The sequence below is a fragment of the Phoxinus phoxinus genome, assembly GCF_949152265.1.
Source record: "Phoxinus phoxinus genome assembly, chromosome: 1".
NCBI lineage: Eukaryota > Metazoa > Chordata > Actinopteri > Cypriniformes > Leuciscidae > Phoxinus > Phoxinus phoxinus.
This window is the reverse complement of record NC_136876.1, coordinates 14,503,962-14,529,951: the sequence shown is the minus strand read 5'-3', so window position 1 is coordinate 14,529,951 and position 25,990 is coordinate 14,503,962. Positions and strand designations below refer to the sequence as shown.

At 37.8% G+C, this 25,990-nt stretch overlaps 2 protein-coding genes across 5 annotated transcripts in view; one reads left to right on the top strand and one right to left on the bottom strand.

Moving 5' to 3' along the window:
• Positions 1 to 17,210, top strand: part of epn3a (epsin 3a) — a 32,961-nt gene extending 15,751 nt beyond the window's left edge. The window contains exons 3-11 of one of the 4 annotated variants that reach the window (XM_079604783.1): positions 2,585 to 2,703; positions 5,561 to 5,635; positions 5,764 to 5,877; positions 9,463 to 9,549; positions 9,981 to 10,119; positions 13,207 to 13,374; positions 13,703 to 13,798; positions 14,613 to 14,840; positions 14,931 to 17,210. In XM_079604783.1, the coding sequence (XP_079460909.1) occupies positions 2,585 to 2,703; positions 5,561 to 5,635; positions 5,764 to 5,877; positions 9,463 to 9,549; positions 9,981 to 10,119; positions 13,207 to 13,374; positions 13,703 to 13,798; positions 14,613 to 14,840; positions 14,931 to 15,220 (1,316 nt within the window). In that variant the 3' untranslated portion in view covers positions 15,221 to 17,210. Of the gene's footprint in view, positions 1 to 2,584; positions 2,704 to 5,560; positions 5,636 to 5,763; positions 5,878 to 9,462; positions 9,550 to 9,980; positions 10,120 to 13,206; positions 13,417 to 13,702; positions 13,799 to 14,612; positions 14,841 to 14,930 lie in introns of all 4 variants that reach the window. The other 3 variants (XM_079604782.1, XM_079604784.1, XM_079604785.1) reach the window with 3 other exon arrangements.
• Positions 17,211 to 17,801: 591 nt separating this feature from the next.
• LOC307005777 (ADP-ribosylation factor-like protein 16) lies at positions 17,802 to 23,515 on the bottom strand. The gene is made up of 5 exons (XM_079626227.1): positions 23,317 to 23,515; positions 23,131 to 23,192; positions 22,160 to 22,276; positions 21,607 to 21,722; positions 17,802 to 20,410 (listed from the first exon to the last, which is right to left on the bottom strand). Exons 1-5 carry the CDS (start codon positions 23,375 to 23,377, stop codon positions 20,242 to 20,244), a joined length of 525 nt encoding a protein of 174 aa, XP_079482353.1. The 5' UTR covers positions 23,378 to 23,515; the 3' UTR covers positions 17,802 to 20,241.
• Between the last annotated feature and the right edge of the window lie 2,475 nt (positions 23,516 to 25,990).

The following is a 25,990-nucleotide window of genomic DNA, read 5'->3' as shown; positions in this document are numbered from 1 at the left end:
TTGAGAGAATTTAAATCTTTGGAGAACTATGCTTGTTAATAAAACAACAAAATACAAAGAGCATCTCACTCACTCTTGACTGAGAACTTTAATAGTAGCTTTAATAAGAATCAATGTAAAATTTATACAGTGAAGTCGATGTTGTGTTTTATTTTCATATTTGTTCATTTAATTACTTTCTTCAATGCTGTTAAATACACCTGTAGCTGAAAAAATAAAGCACTGTTTATTTAATTTGTATATTAAGTTGTGTATGTGTATCTTTGTTCTTAATTTTTAATAACAAAGACAATGACAAATATTTTTTGTCTTCGCCACTTTGGCCTAAATGTCTGCCATTCTTTTTTATTTTATATTTTGTTACCTAAGGCTTTGTTTTTAAAATAGGGACATTAGTTTGGCTGCTCAGTCACTTGCAAAATAGTAAAACCAACATGAAAAGGAATCGTGATAAAATCGTTAATCGTGATTTTCCTGAAAAAAATCGTGATATGATATTTTTGCCATATCGCCCACCCCTCTGTTACTAGTGTTTTCAAAGATCCACTTTAAGTGAGCGTTAGATGACGCCAAAGGTAATCCCGTATTTTTTGGACGCTCAAGACTTTTTAAGCATCAAAGTTTTGGTGTAATGGACTTTCAATGGAGGGGCAGAAATCTCTCAGGTTTCATTAAAAATATCTTCATTTGTGTTCTGAAAATGTTCAGAAGTCTTAGAGTGACATTTGTTTTTCAATTGATTTCACTGGAATGGATAGTTCCTTCTTTGACTAGGAATTTGAAAATCAATCAGCTTCTGAAGTTAACTTAACCAATGATTAATCTATGTCAATATTGAAAAATGTGTACAGACACTGTTTACATAGAGAGGTGTATCACATGGCCTTGTGCTTTTAACCGATAGTAGACATGCTTCGTTCTTTTGGAAGTTTATACTTCCTCATTTTTGTGAGCGTGTGATTGCTACCGTTTTAATATGAAGTGCCTCATGAGAGTGTGGATGACTCCATATCGACTTCATCACATGATGCATGTGCAACTGTGGACCTGATACGCATCTACATTCTTCCCATATTCATTCATTTACTCACTAACTTGAGGGCTAACAGTAACGGTATGTTCAGGTTGATTTTTGTCGTAAACAGTCAATGGTAGTGATAGTTGGAAAAATGGCAGTCCAGTCTTTTACTCACCCTTATGTCTTTTCAAACTGTATCTTTCACCTGTTGGACATAAAATGTCAGCGGCTTCTTGTGTTTGGTCCACTCTTTTGAAACTGACATTAATGAGCTGCGCTGCATGTCAAAACTCTTGAAAATGCGTGACTGCGGTGATCAAAGATGTCCTTCCCCTGCATGTTTACAGAGAAACAGGAAAAACATATTCTGTTGTATTTTCTGACTCATTGAATTCCTCACATATTTATGGAGCAGTCACTCCAAAATATGCATCTTGAGGAATGTGTCTCTACAGCACTTCTAGATCAGCTGAAACTGTCAAATGCTTTCATTTGCTGATGTCTAAGCGTGACAATTTAGGGAGACAAATCTATTTAAACTATTTAAAAGATTACTTTCTATGAGTTAGGCTAATAAGCTTATCATGTTGTTGATTTGATGGAAATTCGTAATTGACAGGCAGTTCTAAATTTAATATCATTTTATAGTCACATTTTTCTAGACTACAGGCCCTCTCTCATATGGTACGATAGACCACATATTCATATTCCACTAGGAACTATTTTATAATGTTTAATCCACTGAAATCAAGCCTTTGGGTATGATATAAGATGCAATGCGGTTTCACTTTTACTGACAATAGACCAACATGTTTGTCATGACGCCAGGCATTTGGGGAAAGTACAGAAATTTCCCTGTGTTTCCTTGGACACGGTTTGGTGTTTTCAGGGTCAGATGGTCATGATCCTGAGTAGATGATGTAAAAAAAGGTTGTGATTTGGGCCACAGAGGTGTCCATGGTAATGTTGAGGTATCCGTATCTCTTCACCAGTGCATTCCAGGCCAGACGCCGCCATTCAGAAGCACTGTAGTGGAAGTGATCGCAACTGGAAAACCGCAATGCCAGTTTCTGGTTCTTTCGCCTCTTCTGGTCCTGGTGGGATGTTTTCTCTGCGGGCTCACTGCCTCTTTCAAACAATTCAGAGTGCAGAAAATAAAACAACAAGTATGTAAGGGTTAATGTAGAGACATTAAAGTAGCACCAGCATATGTTGTTATGTACAACAGTGAAATAATATGAATCATTCATTATACATACCACTACTAATACTATTAAAATAATTATTGATGCATTAGAATGACATGCCAGATGGGTGAAAAGCCAGATAAAACCTGTATGGGGGGTTATTATAATTTAAGCCCCATCGCCTCGTCCCTCTTCTCCTGCCCCACACAGACACCCCATTGTTTGGACAGCAGAGTTAAACAGGCACAGGGAGGTGATCCCAGCCCGGGCATGGAACAACAGTGATTTGGGTGCTTGTTTAACATTCAGTGGTGGTGCCAGTCCTTTCTCTTCCAAACCAAAAGGTTGAATGAGGCATTTTCTCTTTTCTTCTTCCCAGCCTCCTCTTCCTCGCCTCATCTGGCCCCAGATCTGGAGCGGGCCCGGCCGCAGACGAGCGGGGAGGAGGAACTTCAGCTGCAGCTGGCCCTGGCCATGAGCCGAGAGGAGAGCGAGAAGGTGAGGCTCACACACACACACACACACACACACACACACACACACACACACACACACACACACAAACTGGGTCATCTGACCAATCAGAGAAGAGTAGACTAATCACAACAGACTGGGCCATCTGACCAATCAGAGAACAGTAGACCAATCACAACAGACTGGGCCACCTGACCAATCAGAGAACAGTAGACTAATCACAACAGACTGGGTCCTCTGACCAATCACAACAGACTGGGTCATCTGACCAATCAGAGCAGAGTAGACCAATCACAACAGACTGGGCCATCTGACCAATCAGAGAACAGTAGACCAATCACAACAGACTGGGCCATCTGACCAATCAGAGAACAGTAGACCAATCACAACAGACTGGGCCAGAAAATTAAAGTGTCTTTTAAAGGGGTCATCAGATGCAAAATTCACTTTTATTTGGTGTTTTCATATAAACGTGTCTTTGCGGTGTGTGGACACAACCACCATACAATGAAAAAAATCCATTCACTCACACCGTTTAGCCGTTTGGATTTTCTGAGCAATATGATGTCATATTGCTCATGCTCCGCCCACAACCACTGACGGACTGTCCCGTATTAGCATATTTCCCCCTCAGCCATTTGTATATGGTCCACCAAGGCAGCACTTTACGTGTCTTGTGTCGACACACCCCATGGAAGAGAGGAAAGGGGTGAGCAGTTGCTCATTATCATTTAAAGAGACATGCACAGAAACGGGTCGCTGTGAACAGAGCTGCTTTTGAGGGGGTAAAAAGGGTGTTGTTTTACACAACCATTGAGGAATTATGTAATAAAGTATATTACAAACTTTACATGAAGACCATAAAGAGTCATACCAACTTGTGAAAAATGGGCATCAGATGACCCCTTTAACATTAGTAAGTCGTAACATCGTAACAAATAAAAGATATTGATGATCTGGCACTTACAGGCATATTCAAATCTTTGTTCATTTTTAATAAAAACTGTATTTTGCAAGGTTAGTTTGTATAAAATCAGTTTTTTGTCCTCTTCCTCTTGTATCACCTGCATAGACATAAATAGAAAATCTAAATTAAATTGGCTATTGACTATGTAACAAACAATGATGAACACTATCAATGGGAAATATGTCATCACAGAAAAGAAGTGCAGCACTTTCATGCGGGAGAGAGAGGCTGTATGAAACTATCATCTAATCTGTGTTTTGGTGTTTGTCTTCAATTAGAAGTTTGTTACAAGCCTGGAGGCTTTAGTACAGCAACACATTTCCAGTTAGCATGTGGGCTAATGGTTAGTTTTTGGAGTGCACTGAAGGTGTCCAGAAAGAGCTCAGTCGTGATCTGACAGTGTTGCCAGTGTGTGAGGAGAGCACATTAGCATCACACTCACTGATAATGCAGGTCTAAGTGAAGCTACTATGACTCTTGGTGTGTTACTAGACTGGAGCATTGATCCAATGCTCATAAATCACAGACCCATCAGCTTAGTGTTTTTAAAACACTACCATTCAGAAGTTTGGGGTCTGTGAGATTTTTTTTCATGTTTTCGAGTCTCTTATGCTCACCAAAACTGTATTTATTTGATTAAAAATACAGTAAAAACAGTGATACTGTGAAATATTATTACAATTTTCTTTCGTAATATATATTAAAATGTAAATAATTCCAATTTCAGCATCATCTTCAATGTCTGTTTATCCTTCAGAAATCATTATATTATGATGATTTGATCTTCAAGAAACATTTCTGAGTATTATCAATGTTGAAAACACTTGTGCTGCACAATATTTTTGTGGAAACTGACACATTTTAGGATTCTTTGTTAATAGAAAGTTTAAAAGAACAGAATTTATTAGAAATCTTTTGTAACATTACAATGTCTTTACTGTCAGTTTTGATCTATTTAAATCATCCTTGCTGAATAAAAGTATTAATTTCTTTTTTTTAAAAAGTGTACATACGAATCAAATTTAAAAGATGACCTTATTGTGTTTTTTATATTATATTTTTATCTATAAGTGTGTAAGTATGGAATTGCAATCGCTCGTGTAAGGGAAAATTTAGCTCAAAGGCAATTATTAATGAATTTACAGGGAATAAACACATAACACAATTCTGGTGAAAAAAATATATGCGAAGTATACTTGCAGCCAGACTAATTATCAGTATACTTCAAGTGCTTCAATGATTAGTTAACTTGAAGTGTGCTATTTTGCAACAACTAATTTTGTACTAAGTATATTCTAGTTGTAATTAAATTGTAGTAAAACATAATTGCAAGTTTATTTAGTTTACTTTCATGCGCTAAATTGGAACAACTTCAAGTATACTTAGTAAACTTTAAGTATATGCTTGTTAACTAATTACATGTTTGATTAGAGATATTAAAGTGTACTTTATATAAGTACATTTGTAAAACCTGAAAAGCACCATATTTAATTAGCATGTTTGTTCTATTGTGTTTATTTCTGCTATTGCTTGTAGTTAAATTATTTGTTTTTATTTGACAGACTGTTTACATGACTTTAATAGTGTTTGATATATATATATATTTAATATTATATTTATGTAGAATTTTTTCATTTTGCAAATTTCCATAAAAATGTGCAAAAAATGTTTATGGAATTCTGTTTCTTGTTTAGACTTGTTTAATTTAGTCATTGCGGTCTGATTCGCTCTCAGTTCCTACACACGCAACATGGTTGCGTTCCCCGAAGAAACTCTTCGTTCGTTCGCTCACAAAGCTTTTGAGTTCTTTGTGAGCGAACACAAAGTTTCTCGGGGGAACGCAAACATTTTGCAATTGAAACTCAATTGCACTCTGATATGCTCTTCACTAACCCCAATCCTCTTCTCCTCCAGCCCGCTCCTGTTGTGGATATTGATGAACAGACACAGCTTCAGATCGCAATGAGTCTTAGTAAGGAGACGCACAAGGTACAGCATTACCAGGAGTCACAGACACACCTGCCCTTCATTCATTAGTTGCGCTGTAGTTTCAGAAACGTGCATGTACTGTGTTGTAAGTGACACTGATTGTATGTTGTCTGATTGTAAATCTCTAGCCAGTTCCTCTTCCTCCTCCTCCTCCTCCTGTTGCTGCTACTGCTGCTCTAGACATGGATGAAGAGGCTCAACTTCAGCTGGCTCTGAGTCTCAGTAAAGAGGAACATCAGCAGGTAGGCATCTGGAGCATGAGTTGCATAAGTTATTGTATATTATAAGTTATTGTAACTTTACAAGACATAGTTTTCCCACATCTAAAACTATTTCAGCCATTGGAAGACCAACATGGGGGAGATGTGGGTGATGTGACATTGAAAATATTTTTAAACTTCTACCCCATATTGACCGTTCGCAAAGACCCGCCCCCCTTAGTTACTGTCGCTATGTCCGACAAGCTACGCCGCTCTCACGCCACACCATGTTCTCACGCAGTGAAAGATACATCGCGGAGCAGAGAGCACACTGACAACACACTGACAGACAGGACAGACCAGGTTACTTTTCGGTTACTTTTGATATTAAACATATTAAACAAAGTCTCACCTTTCAAATTTGGTCATTTTTTAAAAGAAATTTAAACAATAAATACAGTTTTGCGGCTCTTTAATGTGTCGTGACAGATCGCTGTAGAGCCTCAGTTAAAGCTGCTCATGAACCGATCATCTCTTCCTTCAGTTCATTTATAGCATCAAATAAACATGAATGAACATCAGGAGGAATGTTGTTTTAACCGCAGAAAGACGTCAGTACACTCCGCTTTTCAAGTTCAAATCCTCCCATGTTAATCTACTAACTCTCCTGACTGCTTTGTCGGACAAAATGGCGGATGGCGAAGTATGATTGGTCAGATCACCTGTCAATCAAGCTCCGTGCGAAGGGTCAATTCTAAGTATGTGAATACCATCTTGGAAAAGCACCATTAGTTATTTACTGAGTTTTTTAAATGGTTAAACCCAAGTAAAAAACACTTACATAAAGAAGCATACTAAGGCCCTGATCACACCAAACGCGTTTTTTTGCAGTGAAAGGCGCCTTTTTTTTCAATTGTTTTCCTATGGCAGTGAGCGTTCTGCACGCTGTTTATGCGCCCCAGGCGCCTCGCGTTTTACCTCCTGCTACGCCTCGCGTTTTTGCAGTTGAAAGCGCCCGACGTCATCGCATTTTTTTCCACTGTCCAATCGAATGAATGGAGAGGCGGGCCTTCCGTTGTGGTGATGAAAGCTACAGTTGCTTCGAACGCCCGGAGAGTGCGATGATGGAGGATAAACTTGTGGAGCTCTCGCGGGTTACCAGGAGCTAACGACTTCACAGACCGTAACTACCACAATGTTAACAGAAAGTAAATAAAGTTAATAAAAAGCTGATTTGACCATTTACTTGACTGACAGGAGAGATGTTTCAGTGGTTGCCTAGCAACATAAAAAACGCAGCGCACTGCTCGTTCTGTGTGATGGGCCAGTGCTGTGCGTCTCGCGTTTTTTAACCTGAAAAACGCGTCAGGTGTGATCGGGGCCCAAAAGAGTATGGAAATAATATACTTTAAAAGAATACAAAGTTCTGTCATTAAACTCTAGATGGCGCAGGCTGATTGGTCCTTAAAGTCCCTGTAAAGGCAATTCTAAAAAAAAATTCTAAACACATTATAAATGTTAGATATGTATTGCTAAAACATTATACAAAGACTGTGAACTGCGAAGTACTGAATTGTGGAGTTAGACCGTTAAACAGTTTTTCACCATTGCTATTTTCCGGATTTTTTTGGCGGGGCTAAAACGGGGGCTCGATGACGCACTGGAGCCCCTGAGCTCCTGGACACGCCCCTACTTGATGACGCACTGGAGCCCCTGAGGCTGGCCACTCCTAACAATATAAATAGAGCACATTCGCATCAGTTTGGCGCTCAATCGCGAGTTACTGTCAGTTCTATTATTACTACAGCCTACAGTTTGCTAGTTAGCTATGCCTTCGTCACGGAAATGTGTAGGCTACTACCTGGATACGATCATGTACGAAATAGATCGGTGTCCTTATTTACATTTCCTAAAAACGATCACATCAAGAAGAGGTGGATTAATTTTGTGAAGAGCCACCTTGATGGAGAGCTGAGGATCACCACCAAAACCCACCTCTGTAGTGATCATTTTACACGGGATAGTTTTATAAACTTTCGTCGGAGACAACTGGGATAATCCGCTGTTACTGGTGAATGTGGCCGAACCGACTATCTCCCGCCTCGGCCTTCATCCTCGGCAGTGCGTGCCCACCAATGAGGGTAGGCTGCCTTGTGTGGTTATGTTATAATTATAGTAGGTAGTCCACAGTACGTACTAAATTCTGCAACCCTCTAACGTGATTATTTTTTGTTTATTTATATGATCAATATGATTCCTTAACCAAGTAATTTAAACTATTATCTGTTCACAAAGCAGTCCCTTCCGACCACAAAAGAGACCGAGTCTTTCATGCATAAAGTCACTCGAGAAGTTTGATGTCAGTCAGACAGGTTTCAGCGCAGCCGGCGGACACGCCCCCAGCGTTTGAGAGCAGAGACCACTGCTCATTTTTTCAAGATTTTGATAGCTTATTTTATGTACTTGCCGGCTTTTTTTATCATTCAAATTTGGCTGGGTGGCTAATAACACATTTTTCTGTGATATGACAAAGTCAGAACACATACTTAATTTTGACTTTACAGGGACTTTAACTCAATCTGCTTTCAATCACATCATTCTCTATAGGGAACAGCTGATTGGTTCCCTTCTGTATCAGTAGCAAATGAGCTCGCTGCTCAGCCTTCAAATACTTGGTCAGCAGTTGCAGCGTGCTTTCAGAAACCCTCCACCTTCCCCAGCTCCACCTGTATAGATCTGCCACGTGTAATTCATGTATGCTCTATTGTAAAGCAGCAGCATGTCTTACTTGCTCACAGCAGCGTGTCTGTGTATGTATTGGCAGTAGCATGTCCCAGCAGCAATAACTATCAGCAACAGCGAAGCAGTTCTCATTCAAACATTCGCTTGGTATCTCACTATGGGAAACACCTCTGGGTGTGACGGATCATAAAAACACCAATTACACCACGTCTGTCAGTTGACCAATCACGACAGTGATGCCGAAGTCCTAATATATACCACTGCCGGTGGTCCCTACTTCATTCTCGATCTCTTCCCAGTGAAGATCAAATCGGAAGCTATCCTTCAGCAGGACTTGTCTTCGAAATAGTTGTTAAAATGTTCTGAGACGAGCCTTCAAGGTACGACCTACTGGAAATGTAGACTCCATAGACTGGGCGTCACAGCAGACGGACCAGCGGACGGATAGAGACTTCTATGATGGCAAGAGACTGATGAAAACAGTCAGTTCCCTTCAGAGAGACATATTTATACAAACCCCCACCCCCAAATCAATATTTGGATTTTGCTTCGTATATTTTGAGCATCTGCGCGAACCGTGAGCTTAATGTGCCTGGTTCAGGGTTTCTTTCTGCGTCCGTCTTCAGCGCGTCCCGTCTCTGGCCAGCATTAACGTCCTGTTTACAGACTTTACAATATTTCAACACAAATCACATATTGGGAAATGATTGCAATAAGTCCGGAATAGAGATCGGCAAAAAAAAAAAAAAACACGATTTATGGCTGGTCGACCGGTGCATCTCTAGGAAAAAGTATGATAGGATGACTGTGCATACATGTCTTTTGTAGACTTTCTCTCTAAATGAGGTGTTCTTAAGGCTGTCTTCTGTGTCTGTTGTTTGCTAGGAGCAGCGAAGTCGCCAGGGAGACGAGTCGTTGCTCCAGAAAGCACTCGAGGAGAGCAAACGAGAAATGGAGGCCAAAGGAGGAGGAGTATGAGACAACTCTTTTATCCTGTTGGCTGTTTAGAAGCTCTTCTAAATGACTCCTGTGATGCAGTTATTTGGATGAGATAAACGGATTCAAATCTAGAGTTACTATGACAAATCATTGTAAACAAGAAGTCAAAGTTACAAATATACATTGACACAAACAGGTACAGTCAGGTGTGGGTATTGTTGTAATTGTAGGAAGGATTATGTATTAGTGGTCAAGCTATTTTGGCACACTTACTGGAGAGATGGACATTATTGGGTCGGCCTTATTGTTCTTCGGGGCTTTAGAAACTTCGAGGTTACTGTACTGCAGTTAGATGTCCCCATTGGAGGCTTTTTGTGAACGCTTGTGTATAGATACATACTGTATTGACCTAAAAACTCGTTCTGAATGTGCTGAAAGTGCTTTTCTTTCCTTTCCTTTGGCAGTCTGCCATGTTGGATCTTGCAGATATTTTTGCTCCAGCTCCTGATGTGCCCTCTGCTGCCAAACTTTGGGATTCATCTGGAGGCCATAGCGGTTTAGCCCAGGCTGGTCCTCTGAGGTCCGACCCCTGGGATAGTCTGGGTAAGATCTGTGATTGAATATAACTGTATCTCAGCTATTTAAACTCTTACACAGTAAAGGCACACCCAGTATTTTTTGATAGATATGTTTAAAATAATAAGGTGCGTTTATTCTATGTAAGGTGTGAGTACCCATGTTGAGATCACATTGTCAAAATTATGTTTTAGCCACATTAGCCAATGGCTGTTAGTTCAAGAAAATGTTTTGGCCATAAATGTTTCCTAACACACTCAAAAAAATAAATTGTTGAATGAACATGATTTAATCGTATCACCCATTATGCATCTAAGCAAGATTTGAATATTTTATTTGAACACAATATTGGTTTGTAAATTGAACATGATTGTAATATGTCAATGCAACTTCTTTGCAACTAATTGAATCAACATGTTTGTATTGTGTTAGACTAATCAAATGTATTCTCATTCACTCAAAGCACAGGAAAGCAGAATCACCAAAGGAGAAAATAAAATGTTTAAGTCACCATTATGGAGATCAGTGTGTGTTTTAGTTGGGCTCTTCACCCTTAAATTATTAACTAAGTTTTGTTTGGCTGCTGTACATAAGTTATAACAGCCAGATGAACAAATAGGAACGGTGATCTGATGGTGTTGGTTGTGTATTAACATAACCATTATTTCACAATCATTTAACCTGAATCACTTAACTCATATAGAGTCCAATTTATGAGTTAGGTATAATTTATTAAATTTAGCTGCATAATAGGTTTAGCCTTTTCAATGAAATTAAAACGATCAAATCAATAAAAAAAAAAAAATATATATACACATTTCTTTTTTTGGGCACACACAGACATCAAGAATCAGTGTATGAATCTCAACCATGGTGACATTTATAAAGCATGTTGCAGTGCATTCTGTGTTGCACCAATCAAAACTCATTCATAGCTCCCATCATGCATTGCTGCATGAATAAATAATGAGCTTATGATCAGAGGTGATCTGTTTCTCACCATTGCTGAGATTCATAAGTTAAATCTTGATGTCTGTGTGTGCCTAAAAAGAAATGTGTATAATTATTTTTTATTGATTTGATCGTTTAATTTCATTGATAAGGCTAAACATATTATGCAGCTTTAATTAATAAAATAAACCTAAATCATAAATTGGACTCTATATGAGTTCAGTGATTCAGGTAAAATGATTGTGAAATAATGGTTATGTTAATACACAACCATCACCATCAGATCACCGTTCCTATTTGTTCATCTGGCTGTTATAACTTATGTACAGCAGCCAAACAAAACTTAAAGTTAATAATTTAAGGGTGAAGAGCCCAACTAAAACACACACTGATCTCCATAATGGTGACTTAAAAATTAAATTTTCTCCTTTGGTGATTCTGCTTTCCTGTGCTTTGAGTGAATGAGAATACATTTGATTAGTCTAACACAATACAAACATGTTGATTCAATTAGTTGCAAAGAAGTTGCATTGACATATTACAATCATGTTCAATTTACAAACCAATATTGTGTTCAAATAAAATATTCAAATCTTGCTTAGATGCATAATGGGTGATACGATTAAATCATGTTCATTCAACAATTTATTTTTTTGAGTGCAGTACATAATACATTTTTTGGATTTATTATATTTTCATTGGAATTAAAAAAAAAAAATTCTTGACAGAGCAGGGGATATTATTATAGGGAGGAATATATAGACAGGAGAATTATAGGGAGATTGATTTGACCTAAGTTGCCCACACACACCCAAACGCAAGCAAGATCATGCAAAAAATGTTCTGCCCAACGGGATTAAGAATTTATTTACTCACCATAGCCTGTTTTTACTCGCATTTGGTGCAGATGGACTCTTTGAGGTTGCAAATTAAATGAGTCATGGCTGACAAATATGCCTGTGAATAGCGACTAGAATAGGTGTTACTCCGTGATAATGGTAACCAAAAATGTCTTTTTGACTTCAAGGACTTTGGTTGTCAAAGACAATATCTGAAGATATTTCTGATACTTATGCTAGAATGACAAAGCTGCTAATTTTCAGACTTTCTGTGTACAGAAACTAGAATTGGCAGTCAGGGTTATTATAAAAACATTTTTATAGCTTGAAATAAAATAAACTTTAGCTGAAATAAAATGATATATATATATATAAATGTATACAACATTTCTCATTTTTATTGAATTAACTTTACTTAACTTGAAGTACTAAATTAACTAAAACAAAAATTAAAATCAATAAAAAATTTAATAAAAATTAACAAGAACTCTGCAACAAAATAGCTAAAACTTTAAATAAAACTAAAATGAAAGAAAATATACAAATAAAAACTAATCCAACATATTAATAACAACTATTCTAGTATCTTAATGATACTAAAATAAAACTGGTGGTAGTATATTAAAATTATTAAGTAATATTATAAATAATTAAAAGCATAATTCCATTACCTGAATGTTCTTCATGGTTTATACTGTTTTATTACCAATTAATTTACATGACTTTCACTAGTTTGTGTGTAGAGTTTTTGAAAACTTGTTTTATGTATTACTTCCAAATAATTACTTCCAAATTTCTATCCAATAACATTTTAGAGCTTGACAAAAATGTATATAAATTGAGTCGTGACAAATACGCCTGTGAATAGCAACGCCTGTTACTTAATAATAATAATAATAATAAATAAAAAAACATAATATTTTATCACGTTTTTAAAATTCCCTCATATAATATATCCAAGTTGTTCAGGGTGATGAGAACCCTTGTTCTTAAATAAAAACAGCAGCTGTTAAAGGAACAAATTAAAATACGAAACATGATTTCAGCTTACAACTTGATTCTTGGCTGTTCTAGCTCATCGTAAAGCTGGTTTTAAATCATTTTAAGCCATCATTCGGCCCCCCCTTTTGGAAGTGAGGCCCCCAGCTGAGAACCACTGATTTCCCCCTATATCTGTCAGTATAAAAGCCCAAGACCACTGTTGGTTCAGCCAATGAAATGTAAATCAACAAATCACATGGTGCGCCTTTAAGCAAAATTAACGTCCAGCAATACTGCCTTGATAATGTGAACTCCACACACCTTTTGGATTGTGTTCAATCAGAGCCCAGTGGCCGAGTAGCCCGTGGCCATGGAAGCTCGTGGATGGCACCGCCTGCATTAAGTGTTCGTTCCCAGCCTTGGCCACAGACACATCCTGACCCATGGGACGCCCCCCAGAACTCCTCAAGCCCTGTGTCCATCAATCAGACCTGGATCTCCCCTGCACATGGTACAAGCTCAACCACGTCATGCCTTACGCTAACAATACACGGTGATACATTGAGTGCATAAAGTAACACATACAAGCTATGGCTGTAACACATACTTGCTAAATATACTAAATATACTAATTGAAGATGCTATTCATTTTTTTTATACTTTTTTTACTGTGCACAATATAATCTGGCTTCGTTTTCCCTGAAGTGGAAGCGAATTTTAAATGTGTGTAAATGTTTATCGTCAACATGGATGTGTAGCATAGAGATGACCTCGAGTTAGACGTGAACTAAAGGTCACGAAACTCCAGTCAGTGTTTCATGGGTCTTTAAATTCTCTAGGAACTGGAGTGGATCCCTTTTCTCCCACAGTTTCTGACAGACAAGGATCTATTGGGCCTCTCAAAACCCCGTCGCCTCGTGCAGGAAGTCCCTCAGGCAATCACTGTTCTTCTTGAACTGAATTTTTTTTTTTTTTTTCATATTCATATATTATTAATATTAACAATTACTACTTTGCATTATAATATATTTCATCTACTCATTCCATTTTTGTATTTGTTTTTTCTTCTTTTTTTGTGTGACTGTGAATAGTTTGATTTTACGTTATTTATCACATTTACACTACCTTTCAAAATATGGGGCTTTTGAAAGAAATTAATGCTTTAATTCAGCAAGGATTCATTAAATTGATCAAAAATGACAGAAAATACATTTATAATGCTACAAATGATTTTCTATTCAAATAAATGCTGTTCCTTTGAACTTTCTATTCATCGGAGAATTTTGAAAAAACTTTGTTTCCACAAAAATATATGCAGCACAACTGTTTTTAACATTAATAATCAGAAATGTTTCTTGAGCATCAAATCACATTAGAGTGATTTCTGTAGTGTCATGTGACACTGAAAACTGGAGTAATGACGCGGAAAATTCAGCTTTGATCACAGGAATATATTACATACAATTACATGTATTCACATGGAAAACACTTATTTTAAATTGTAATAATTTTTCAAAAATATTACTGTATTTTTGATCAAATAAATGCAGCCTTGGTGAACATAAGAGGCTCCTTTAAAAAACATGAAAGAAATCGGACCAACCCCAAATTTGTGAATGGTAGTGTACACACACACACACACACACACACACACACACACACACACACACACACACACACACACACACACACGCACGTGTATATATCCCTTTTTTTATATTTCTTTTTTTATGATTTACACTTATATAGATGACGATCTATTTGATGAGGCTATGGATGGAGGTCAGGCAAATGTAAATGGCCACGGTAGTCCTGAGACTTTCGATATGTCTTCCTTTGGCGAAGGTCTCCCAAAACCAGCTCAAACCGGCAGTACTCCAGAGGCCTTTCTGGGTCCCACCGGAGCTTCACTCGTCAACTTGGATTCACTGATAACCTCCAACCCTCCTTCCAAGAACTTCAACCCGTTTTTATCAGGTTAGAATGAACCACTAGACCAAACTACTACTTGTCACGTGTGTCAAAATCCATATTATTTGAATTGATTTCGGACTTTATCCCATTTAGGGCTGAGCGCTCCATCGGCGTCTAATCCATTCCAACACGAACCACAACCCCGCCTCACACTTAATCAGATGCGTCCCAGCTCCACATCCCCTGTACCCACATCCCTCCCATTTAATGCCTCTCTGCCCATGGCTGCCAGCAACCAGCCCAGCTCCCTTCCCAGTACCTTCACACAGTCTGCGCAGGTCCCGCCGCTGATCCCTGGACACCTGCCGCAACCGCTGCTACCCCTGTCAACCGCATCCACGCTCGGAGATCCAGACCAACACAACCAGAATCCGTTCCTATGAAAAACAAGCTTTTGAAATGACAATTTAACCACCGACTTGACTTAAAACTGGAACACACTTTTTGTAATGTCTTCGCTTCTTTCACAGCTTCCTGGTTTTGCTCTATGCAGTCACTCTTAAGAGGCGTTCACACATACAGTGGTTTTCAGTGACAAAAAAACAACATTTACGTTCAACAACAACAACCGTCGGTAATTCAATGCGGCAAAGTTGAGAAATGTTCGATATTATGCACGATAATATATCCATCTCCTGTGAGAGACTGTAGTTAAGTGTCAGTAAGATGGAGAGGATCGATGTCGGTGTGGTGTCTTGGCCTTACCAAAGAACTAGTGGCAACAAAAAACAACTGTGGCGTCGCATCTGGGCCAAAACGTTGCGTTTAATCACAACGCAAAAGCTACAGCCAACTGGCACATTCATTCTGTAGACTATACCTAAATAATAAGCTTTTTTACATTTAAAATGTTCAATGCCTTATCGCGCTGATGTGACCGAGCCCGACTCGAACCCGAACATCATTTCTAAATATCTGACCCAACCTGGCCCGGCCTGTTGGGTCCCGTCAGGCTCGGGTCGGGTATCCATCCTCTCTAGAACACACCAAAAAGTGGGTACTTCCACCATTAGTTCTTGGAACTATGAAAAGGTTTAAAATATGGCAGGCATGATTGTTCTCACTCCGAAGTGCCATTCGGAGGCGTTTGGAACGCAAATGAAACCTATTTGGAACACAGCCTTCTATGTGCGCCCTTTTTACTTTGCCATTTGTTTGATTTCGTCACTTTTGTTTTTCTTCTTGTGCACTGGTTCGCTACGCTGAACAGCCAATCGGATCGATCTCGATCACTTGATCACCGACGGGCTCCGCCAGCAAATCAAGTCAAATTTATTACAGATCGTTTCAAAGCAACTTCACTGTAATAAACAGGCGAATAACAGAGTTAATGTAAAATTAATAAATTATGAAACGCATTCAATTGCAGCTTTACAGAAGACTCAATGCAACGCTGAATCAACGGTGCAGAACACACTGCAAAGACTAGCCGACTGCTGGCTTGGTGTGTCAGGGCCTTTACTGTGAGCCGTTTTACCTCTCTGCATCTGTCTTTGCAGACATACAGTACAAGGTTCAAATGAAAAATTGTGTCGAAAATGGTTTACAGACACTACGTCCCAGTTGTCATCAGATTTTCAAAAAGATTTTGACCAATAACATCAAATCACAACCAGCAATACAGCCACTCGTCGACCTCCAGTCATAAAACCCATGTATGTGTGAACGCCTTTCATTTATAATCACATGTATGAATGTCAACTATGCATTACATGGCAATACAGATTGAGATTGATGCTGGCTTTATAGGAAATGACAAATAAATGACACAATTTAAAAGTTGAGAATATTTAATCCAACTACTGCAGCATCAATATCTCCTTTAAACACCTCATACTTTAAAGTATTATAATAGATGTGGAAAGGATAATGTTACTTGTTCCATAAAACCCAGTACATAACTAAGCACAAGTCCAAAGACTCTTATACAGTTTTATCTATCATATTCTGATTCCTCGCACCAATTTCTAGCTCTGCTTTAGTGTCGCCTTACTAGTCTGGAGTATATGATGACTTTCAATGCTGTCCTTTAATTTACTGGTAAAAAAAAAAAAAAAAAAAGGGACTACGATTTTGGGGCCAATAATTTAAGTCGCAAAGTGTAAAGTATAATGATTTTGTAATATTGGGCATTGACTGTTGAATGAATAGACCTCCAGCAAGAGAATGTACTTACTGTGGTGTTCAGAATGAATTGATGCCACTTACTAACAGAATGTAAGAATGTGAGACTTGCACATGTTGCTCATCGAATACAAGGATGGAGATGAAACTGAATGGCATGTCTGCTTTATGTTTGCTTGTGGTTCATACACATCATGCTCTCCACCTTTGGCTTGTCATTTCTTGCACAAATACAGTATTAGTCAAATGTTTGGACACACCTACTCATAAGTTATTCTATTTTTCACTTTTAGAAAACTATAAAAGAACAAATTGAAGGATGGAAATCAACGAGTGAGCAAAATGTCTCATAAAAGCCTTTAACATCAATATTTGAAGTGGATCAAAAACCTTTCATCAAACTTTTTTTGTTTCACTTCAAATGTTGACTACTGTATATACACTTACATCACACAGAATGCATTTTTGAATACTTTTCCATATTTTTTCAATGTAAACATGCAGTAGACGGGCATCTTTGAGCAATAATCTTTGGCACCGCGTTTAAGTTTAAATTACTTTTAAAATGTCTCGAGACCTCTCATTTTCTTACATTCCACTGATCACGTCTCACATTTTTTGGAAAAAACTCTTCACTCAATTGTTCCCATTCCACTTCCCTGCGTCTTTTCATTACACTGCATTGCTTTTCCTTTGTTTTCTCTGTAAACACTAGAAGGACCGTTGCACTCACATCTCACATCTTTTGCAGCGTCTCGCACAAGATCGGGCTTTCTAAAGATGTGGAGCTTAAATAAGTTAAACTTTTAATTGACGTGTCTCTAGACTTTTTAGTTTTTACCCAGTCCACTGCCCATGTCTCACAAAACACATTCAGTGTGAACGGCTCTTTATATGTTTGATTATTTAACTTGATGTGTGTAAAGAGTACCTGAAAATCATACTTGAGTAAAAGTACAGAGACCTTACAGCGAAAATCCATTACAAGTTACAAGTCACCAAGTCCAATACGACTTGAGAAAAAGTAATAGGCCCAGTTTCACAGACAGGGTTTAGATTAAGCCAGGATTAGGCCGTCAATTATAGGACATTTAAGGAGCTTTTATAAACGTGCCTTAGAAAAAAACATCACTGGTGTGAATCTTGAGACAAAACAATGACATATTTTAAGATATTCCAGCACAAGTTGCTTTCAGTTAAAACAGCTCAAACATGCATTTTAGTCTGGGACTAGACTTCAGCCTTGTCTGTGAAACCGGCCAATAGAGTATCTGAACAGTACTCAAATATTTTACTCGCACTGATTGTAACACACACGAGACATGCCAGTGAAAAACAAGAAAAGTGGATTTGTGAAGAGGGCAATCACGTTTTTATTTTCTAAAATCAATATAAAACTGAACACCTCAATATCGCAATAAATCAAGGTCGACACAACAGCCTCTTAAACGTCTAAAAACACTCAAGTCTCAGTTCTCAAAAAGGACATAAGTAATATCCTTCAAAAAGGTATCTTCAAAATAACAGTTAGATACAATAATGTTGAGTAAAATTAAATAGTCAAAGCCCACTTGAACAAGATGTTCTGGTTTCGGCTGCAGTCATAACTGCTCATCTCATACATGAAACCCCTGAGACTCAGAAACGACCGGCTAACGCACTTGCATAAAGTTTAAAGTAGCCTTGTTGACAAGTTTGGGTGAGTAAGGGCAAAACGCAAAAGATATAGTTCCTTAAATGCCCTGTAGATGGCGATACTGCTTCTTTTGTAGCAGAAATAAACTGATGCAGAAGTGCCCATGCAAAATGTAAACAAGTAATTGCATTACTCATCACAAATTTATTGGAGTAAAGACTATACTTATGCAAAAATCAGCCAAGTATAGAGTAAAAGTTGCTAATATCTTTGATATTCAGTAAAACTACAAAGTAGCCAAAAAGATACTTAAAGATACGGTACCGGATATTTTTTTCTTCTATTTGGGCAAAATGGTTTAAACCCCAAATAATATATTTTAAAAGCAATCATCTGTGAAAAAAACTGGCTTTATGATGCCATCTACTGTTTATTATAGAGGATTGTAATAGAGGAGAAGCTCGTTCCAGGGACGGAAAGTCTTGGCCAATAACATGCTCAGGAAAAAGGGGGTTGCGCATATTGAACTTATAAAATGAGCGAGTACATCATGAATCCATTTTCCAAACCGTGGTTTTGTCTTATATTCAGTTTATTGTTTATATTCAGACTATTTTAGACTGGTTCGGGTCGTGCCGCTGTGGAGTATCCGAGTGCGTGACTCGTCATAGACAGAAACTGAGAGAAGTAGATCCGGCTACAATGTTCTTCCGCAACACGCAGGCAGTTCTGTTTATTAACCGCTAGAGCGCCAAAAGTTAAGGACTGCAGCTTTAAGTACAGTTACTAATTACATTTACTTAAAGTCCCCATGTGGTTAAAATCCAGCTTTTACTGTTGTTTATATGTCTGGTGTTTTTAATATGCTTTAAACAAACCATGTGTAAATTCATAAGTCGACACCATTGCTGAGAATTTTCTCCTTAAAACTGCAGTGAACCAAAGACAGTCTCAAAAACACGGTTTGAAATCGCTGGTGTTTGACGTCACAAACTACTTTGTAACCAATCAGATCAACGTGTGATCGTCAACGAGTGGATCTCTGAGCTGGAGTGAGTGAGTGGAGGCGGGGCTAATTTGCATATTCATAGAACCGCATATACTAAAGAGGAAAGAGTGCAGAGTTACATTCAAGCTATTTTAAGGTATGACAGCCTTTTTTCAAGGAAAAAACTTTTAATTATGTAATTTTGGTGATCAAAGATGAGTTTTAAGGGAGAAAATGATTGACTACAGGGGGACTTTAAATACTTTACACCACTGATCCTAGGATGCATTTTAAACAACATTTCAAGACTCAATTTCTTTCTTCTGTGGAACACATGGGATTTGAGAGCTTACAGTGGAGGGAAAATCCAAGTGTTTAATGGTTGTGTTTTGACCACTTTGGATCATGGTGACAATATGCTTTCATTGTGTGGAAAACAACCGCTCAAAGATTCTTCAAACTAACTATTCCACAGAGCGCAGGAAGTCACACGAGAGTCGCCAAAAGACCACCAGTTCTACATTTTGCCACCGCAGCTGTTTCTCAAATGAATGTTACTGTAACACAGCAGCAAATCACACACACATCTTCACCATCATTTATCAGATGTTAACTGTGATATAATATTAGCCCCCAGTTCTCTGCCTCCACATCTCTCATGTCTCAGAGCGGTTTGGAAACAGCCAGGCGAGCACATCCTGAAGGCCCTGTCCCGAGCGCCCACTGATCTCTAGTGTTGTGATGGACTGAGGCGCACTTCTAATGATGTCATCCATCCTGAACAACGACTTCAGCTCCACGAGAGACACGGTGCACGGAAGATCCCTGAGGAAAGAAATGTATTCATGGAGTGAGTAAAAAAAATAAATAAATACTGGATGGAAACTCTTAAGATGCGCATAAACTCTAAAAATGTCCATAAAATAACGTTTGCGCTCGATTGAGGCACATACATTTTTTATTTGATAAGAAGACATGCGCATTAACTAAGAATGAAACACATTTACAGAATAAATGTGAGTTTGCCTCAACAGAAGATGTGATTGGATAATTGGACAAACCAGTGGACCAATCGCATCACAGCATGTAAGACTCTTCCTGCAACGACTCTCCAAGCCACTAGGGAGCACTGTCTGATCCCTCTTGCAATGACATTCCAAGCCACTAGGGAGAGCTGTCTGCTCCTTCCTGCAATTACTCTCCCAGCCACTAGGCGGCACTACCTGCTGTGAACTCTTTAGTTATGACTGCTAATCAAGTTAATGTGTTCCACCTGTATTTTGCCCTATTTAAGTTGTCAGTTTTCATTGAGCTGTGTTCAGTCTTGAGCCTACCATCTATGGATTTCCTGAGTTCTAGAAGAGTTAAGTGCTGTTTCTCTGTTGCCATTGGCCTTTCTATGTTTTGTTTTGTAAAGCTATGACTGCTCTTTTGTTTGTATTTGAAAACTGAAGATCAAGTAAAGACTGCCTGCTTTTGAGTTACCTGAGCCTCCTAGTTTGCTTTTGCTTCTGCACATGGGTCTTCTACAAACTGTCTTCTCCAGTAGACCAGAGGTAGAGAAATAGCTTTCTCTGACGGGGAGACCCGGGTTCTAGACCCACCTTCGACACTTTGTCAGTCGATCGTGACACAGCATCTCAAATGTTGGTTTGATCGTTCTGAAATGCCTGAGCCAAAGTCTGTCATGAATGATTTTATTTAATTCCCTCCCAGAAGCGTATCGCACGATTGCGTTCCCAAAACATCCGGGATCTGATTATGAACGCAAGATAACATGAGCGTGTTTTTTGAGTCTCGTCTACGCGCTCAGAGGCACAAATCATTCATGATGGAGGAATAATTCCAAAATTAAATTAAATAACGCCAAATTCCCAGGAAACAATGATTTTGCTCTCTTGAACACATGGGATGGAAGCGCTGCTTTATTCGCAAATGTTTTATGCGACATTCCAATCTTGCGCATAAGTTAAACTGGTGACTTTGGGTGTAAACGTAGCTAGTGTGTGACCTCTTCTGACCTCTTGTTGAAGAGTATGAGCACAGCAGCAGCGTGAAGCGGCTCCGCAGAGAGAACAGACAGCAGCTGCACGCAGGACGAGGAAATCTGGCCAATGTTGCCACAGTCCACCACAAACTACAAGGCATAAAGAACAAACGCACATCAATAGTGATGGACAAAATGATCATACTGTAAATGTTCCTACAGTCTCTCTCCAGGACTCTCAAAACAATGAAAACCTGCAAACAATCTTCACGTCCAGTGGTTGATAATCCAGGGATTCTACGAGCAAAGCCATTAGCTTCTGCGATCTGAGTTACTGAGATATTCACTACCAGTCAAATGTTTGAACACACTTCATTCTTCAATATGACAATCTGTTGTTCACATTTTCATATACTAGTAGTAAATTCATAATAACTCACAACACATATGGGAATTAAGTAGTGACGAAACATGTTAAGCAAAATCAAACCTCCCTTAAACCTCTGTTTCGGCTTCTGTACTATTATACTTTATATTTGAACTGGTTTCTTTCTCGTTCTCTTATTTCTTGACTTGTTGATACTCACTATAACGGATGTGCAATCTAAGTAGTATTTTGGCCAAATGGGTCCCATACAGCCTCCCAACTCTCGTATTGTTATTTTCTTCCTCCGAAATATGAGGTCTGTGAGGTTGGTACCGACCTAAAGAAAAAATAAAGATATTTAACACAAACAAATCAGGTTTTTTTCTAATGGCCTTTGTGAACAATCCCCAACTTAACACACACACACACACACACACACACACACACACACACACACACACACACACACACACACACACACACACACACACATATATATATATATATATTAAAATAAAAGCTAGCTTATTCTTTTTGTAAATATTTTTTTATTTTATTTTACTCTAATGCATTATTTAAAAGACGTTATTGTGATTCAAAGAAACGGTCCCACTTTATATTAAGTGGCTTTAAGTACTATGTACTTACATTGAAATTAATAATTTGATACAATGGATTTATTGTGTATATACATGTTTTTACATAGTACTTATATTTTAAAATACCTGCATGTAATTACAGCTGTAATTAATGTATGTAATTACATTTGTAATTACACAGTTGACCCTTCCCTTACACCATAACCCACCCTTAAACTTAACCATACCACCACACCTGTCCCTAACCTTACCCGTATTACATCTCAATAGGAGCAAAGGTGTTTTACAATAAAACTTGAACACAATGAGTACATTGTACTTATTTTTCGATGTAAGTACATAGTACTTAAAGCCACTTAATATAAAGTGGGACCAAATAAACTATATATATATATATAAAAAAGAAAAGTATACATCTGAAACATTTCCAATGTTTTTCCAGCTTTTGTATTAGGCTACTTTAGTTTTAGATAGCGTAATTCAAATGACTTAAACACTAAAACACACTGTTTGCCGTAAACTGCTTTTAAAATATTACAAACATCTTTATTTTTTACTATCTGAACAGCATTAGTGTGAGAGGAGATCTCACCGTGGGAAGAGTGACGGGCGCTTCACCCAAATCCGCATGCGCGTCCATGATCTGACACAACTGTTAGTCCAGATAAAGGAGTCATATTCATTGACAGTGGGTGAGAAATTATAATAAGAAACTATTACATATTTAGGAAGGCAGTCTGTCTTAAGTAAGTTAGGCTAATCAGCTGATAAAGGATATTCTGTAGTCGTTTCAGCAAAAGCGTTTTCCCAACTCCAGTTGCACCGAGCAATAAACACATCGCCTCGACCACTCAGCCTGCTAACAGTTACTGTCTCAGAATAAAAGCGATGCTTTAAAGATTTCTGTTTTACACATACAAGCATTACATGGAGAGATTTCCTGTGTCGCCACGGCAACGATGCTATTTACAAAATAAAAGTCTCCATGTTTCCTGTATGATTATTTTTGAGGATTCATCGCGCCCTCTGGTGAGCTGTAGCAGAATTGCTCTCCAAACCCTTATATCCCTAGCGAAAGATCAGTGTTTTGTTGAAAATGTACATTTGTAGTGTCTTCAAGTCATAAAAGTATATATTTTTGTTTAAAAAAATGTCGTGCTTAAGAGTAGTAGGCTACACTTATTTTAATGTGTTGGCATGTAAAATAGCTTACTTGAAATGGTTCAAGTAGCCTAAATATGTTTTAAATGTATTAAATTACACCTCAGATAATTACAAATGAGTGATTACAAGTATGTTTAATGACATACATGATCCATAGAAATTACATTAAAAATATATTTTAGCATGTCCATTCGGCAGGACACTTCTTTAACCATATTTCAGAGACAATAGAAGAAAGTACATAATGTCTGATGCACGGTGTGTCAAAAAAACACTCTTAAATTCAATAATTGGATTTAATATATATATTTTAACTAAAATAAATGTTAATTTAATTGCAATTCACATTTAAGTGTGAGAAAACATTATTCCGTTCACAGTGTAATCTACAAGTATATTATTTCTTTAATAAGAACTCTTTTTAAAAGTACAACATGCTAAAGTGTGCTTCTTTTTCACAAGGGTTTGCATATTTATCATTATGTTATTATCGTCTTGGAAAAAATGGCTATTTTATTCCAGTTTTGCGTTAAATGTGAACGGACCTGGAAACAACCGGATGGTTTTTATTTTAATGGTGTCCTGGATTGTGTTGAAGGATATTAAAAAATAATAAAACAATTACTATATTAACATTATGAACCTCAAGGAACATATTGAAATATCATATCATGACCCCTTTAACTATTAGGTGAACCTGAGCTTCCTTTACATGTGTTTTATTCTGTCCTATAGATCGACAGAATTTAGATATTTAGATAGCCTACTTTTATAGCTGGATGTAAATTGTGTTTTCTCAGTTTTTTTTCCCATATGTGAATAACTGAGATATTAAAGTAGCGTCTGGATGAAATGATTGGCTGAACTCCAGTGATCGTCACTCTTTCAGAGTTTCTCTTCCTCATATATGAGTCTCTCAGTCTCTCTTATTCTCTTCATCTCTCCACTAAACTCAAACTCTTCACAGGGAAGATGCTGATCATTTTCTACTTCACTCTCCTCACTCTTCTGTCATGTAAGTTATTTCACTACAAACATGTTGTTCTCTCAGGTTTGTTGATGAAATTAATTGTATTGATTATAATTTTTCAGGTGTCAGATCTGCGAAAGTGGTCACACAGAAACCCTCTGTGCTGACAGAACAAAAAGGCAAATCTGTGACGCTGGATTGTAACATTGAAAAGGACGAGAGTTATGTCCACTGGTATAAACAGAGTCCAAATGCAGCTCCTCAGTTTGTGTTGAGATACCATCATTCACAGCTTTCATCATTCAGCTCTCCTGACCTATATGGTGATGGTTTTCCATCCAGCCGCTTCACATCTAGAGTTCAGTCAAATATTGACTATAATCTGATCATCAGTAATGTGGATGTTGGTGATTCTGCAGTGTATTACTGTGGCACATGGGACTCTAATGAGTACGTATCACAGTGATTCACAGCATGACAAAAACCTCCTCACTGCTCACATTCACTTCTGCTTCTAGACAACAGATGATAAGAGTGATACTTCACTTCTCAGATTCACAATGATTAAAACTAAAACTTTACTATTCTGTCCTGAAACTAATTATCTTCTCAGATTCCGATGAATTACAAACTAATTACAAATGTTGAGAAAATTCTGAATTATTGTTTTCACGGTTCTGTCCTGTCCAGAAAAAAGACCTTTAGAGATGTACTTTTATATAACAGGATAGTAGTAAATGTGCTGTATTCTTCTGAAGCTACCGCAGTTTCTCATCTCTGGTCCTCAGGTGTAAAGACACACTTTCTTGAAGTGACCACAGCATGTTCCCTTCACTAACTTACAGTATTTGAGGGATTCAGTTGTTCACTTTCGTTTGAAACGCCCCGACAAACGGCATCTCCGTCCCAAAGTGAATTCACTCAGTGTGAACAACAGATTACTGTCATCTTTGGCTACAAATAATCATGCAATCTCATCTACAAATGAACAATAATAACAAAGCAAAGAATGAATGACAGCAATTGGTGAAAAAGATGAAACACAATCACTTTATCTCGTGTCTTAAAGCTGGAAATTCCTCATGTTAAAAAAAACTGCATAAAAACTGCTGCTTATGAACTTGTTTCTTGACATCACGACACTGAATCACTTGAAGAGCTTTAATGAAGAGAGTTGTGGTTGACTTGAACACATTGCTTTGGATGTTCGACAAGTTCCATCGCAACATGTCATAAAATATTTTCTTTTTTCTTTTCTTTGTATCTTTATGTCCAGTTAAAAAAAGACAGTGTGAATGTTAAGCGAATCAGGACTACA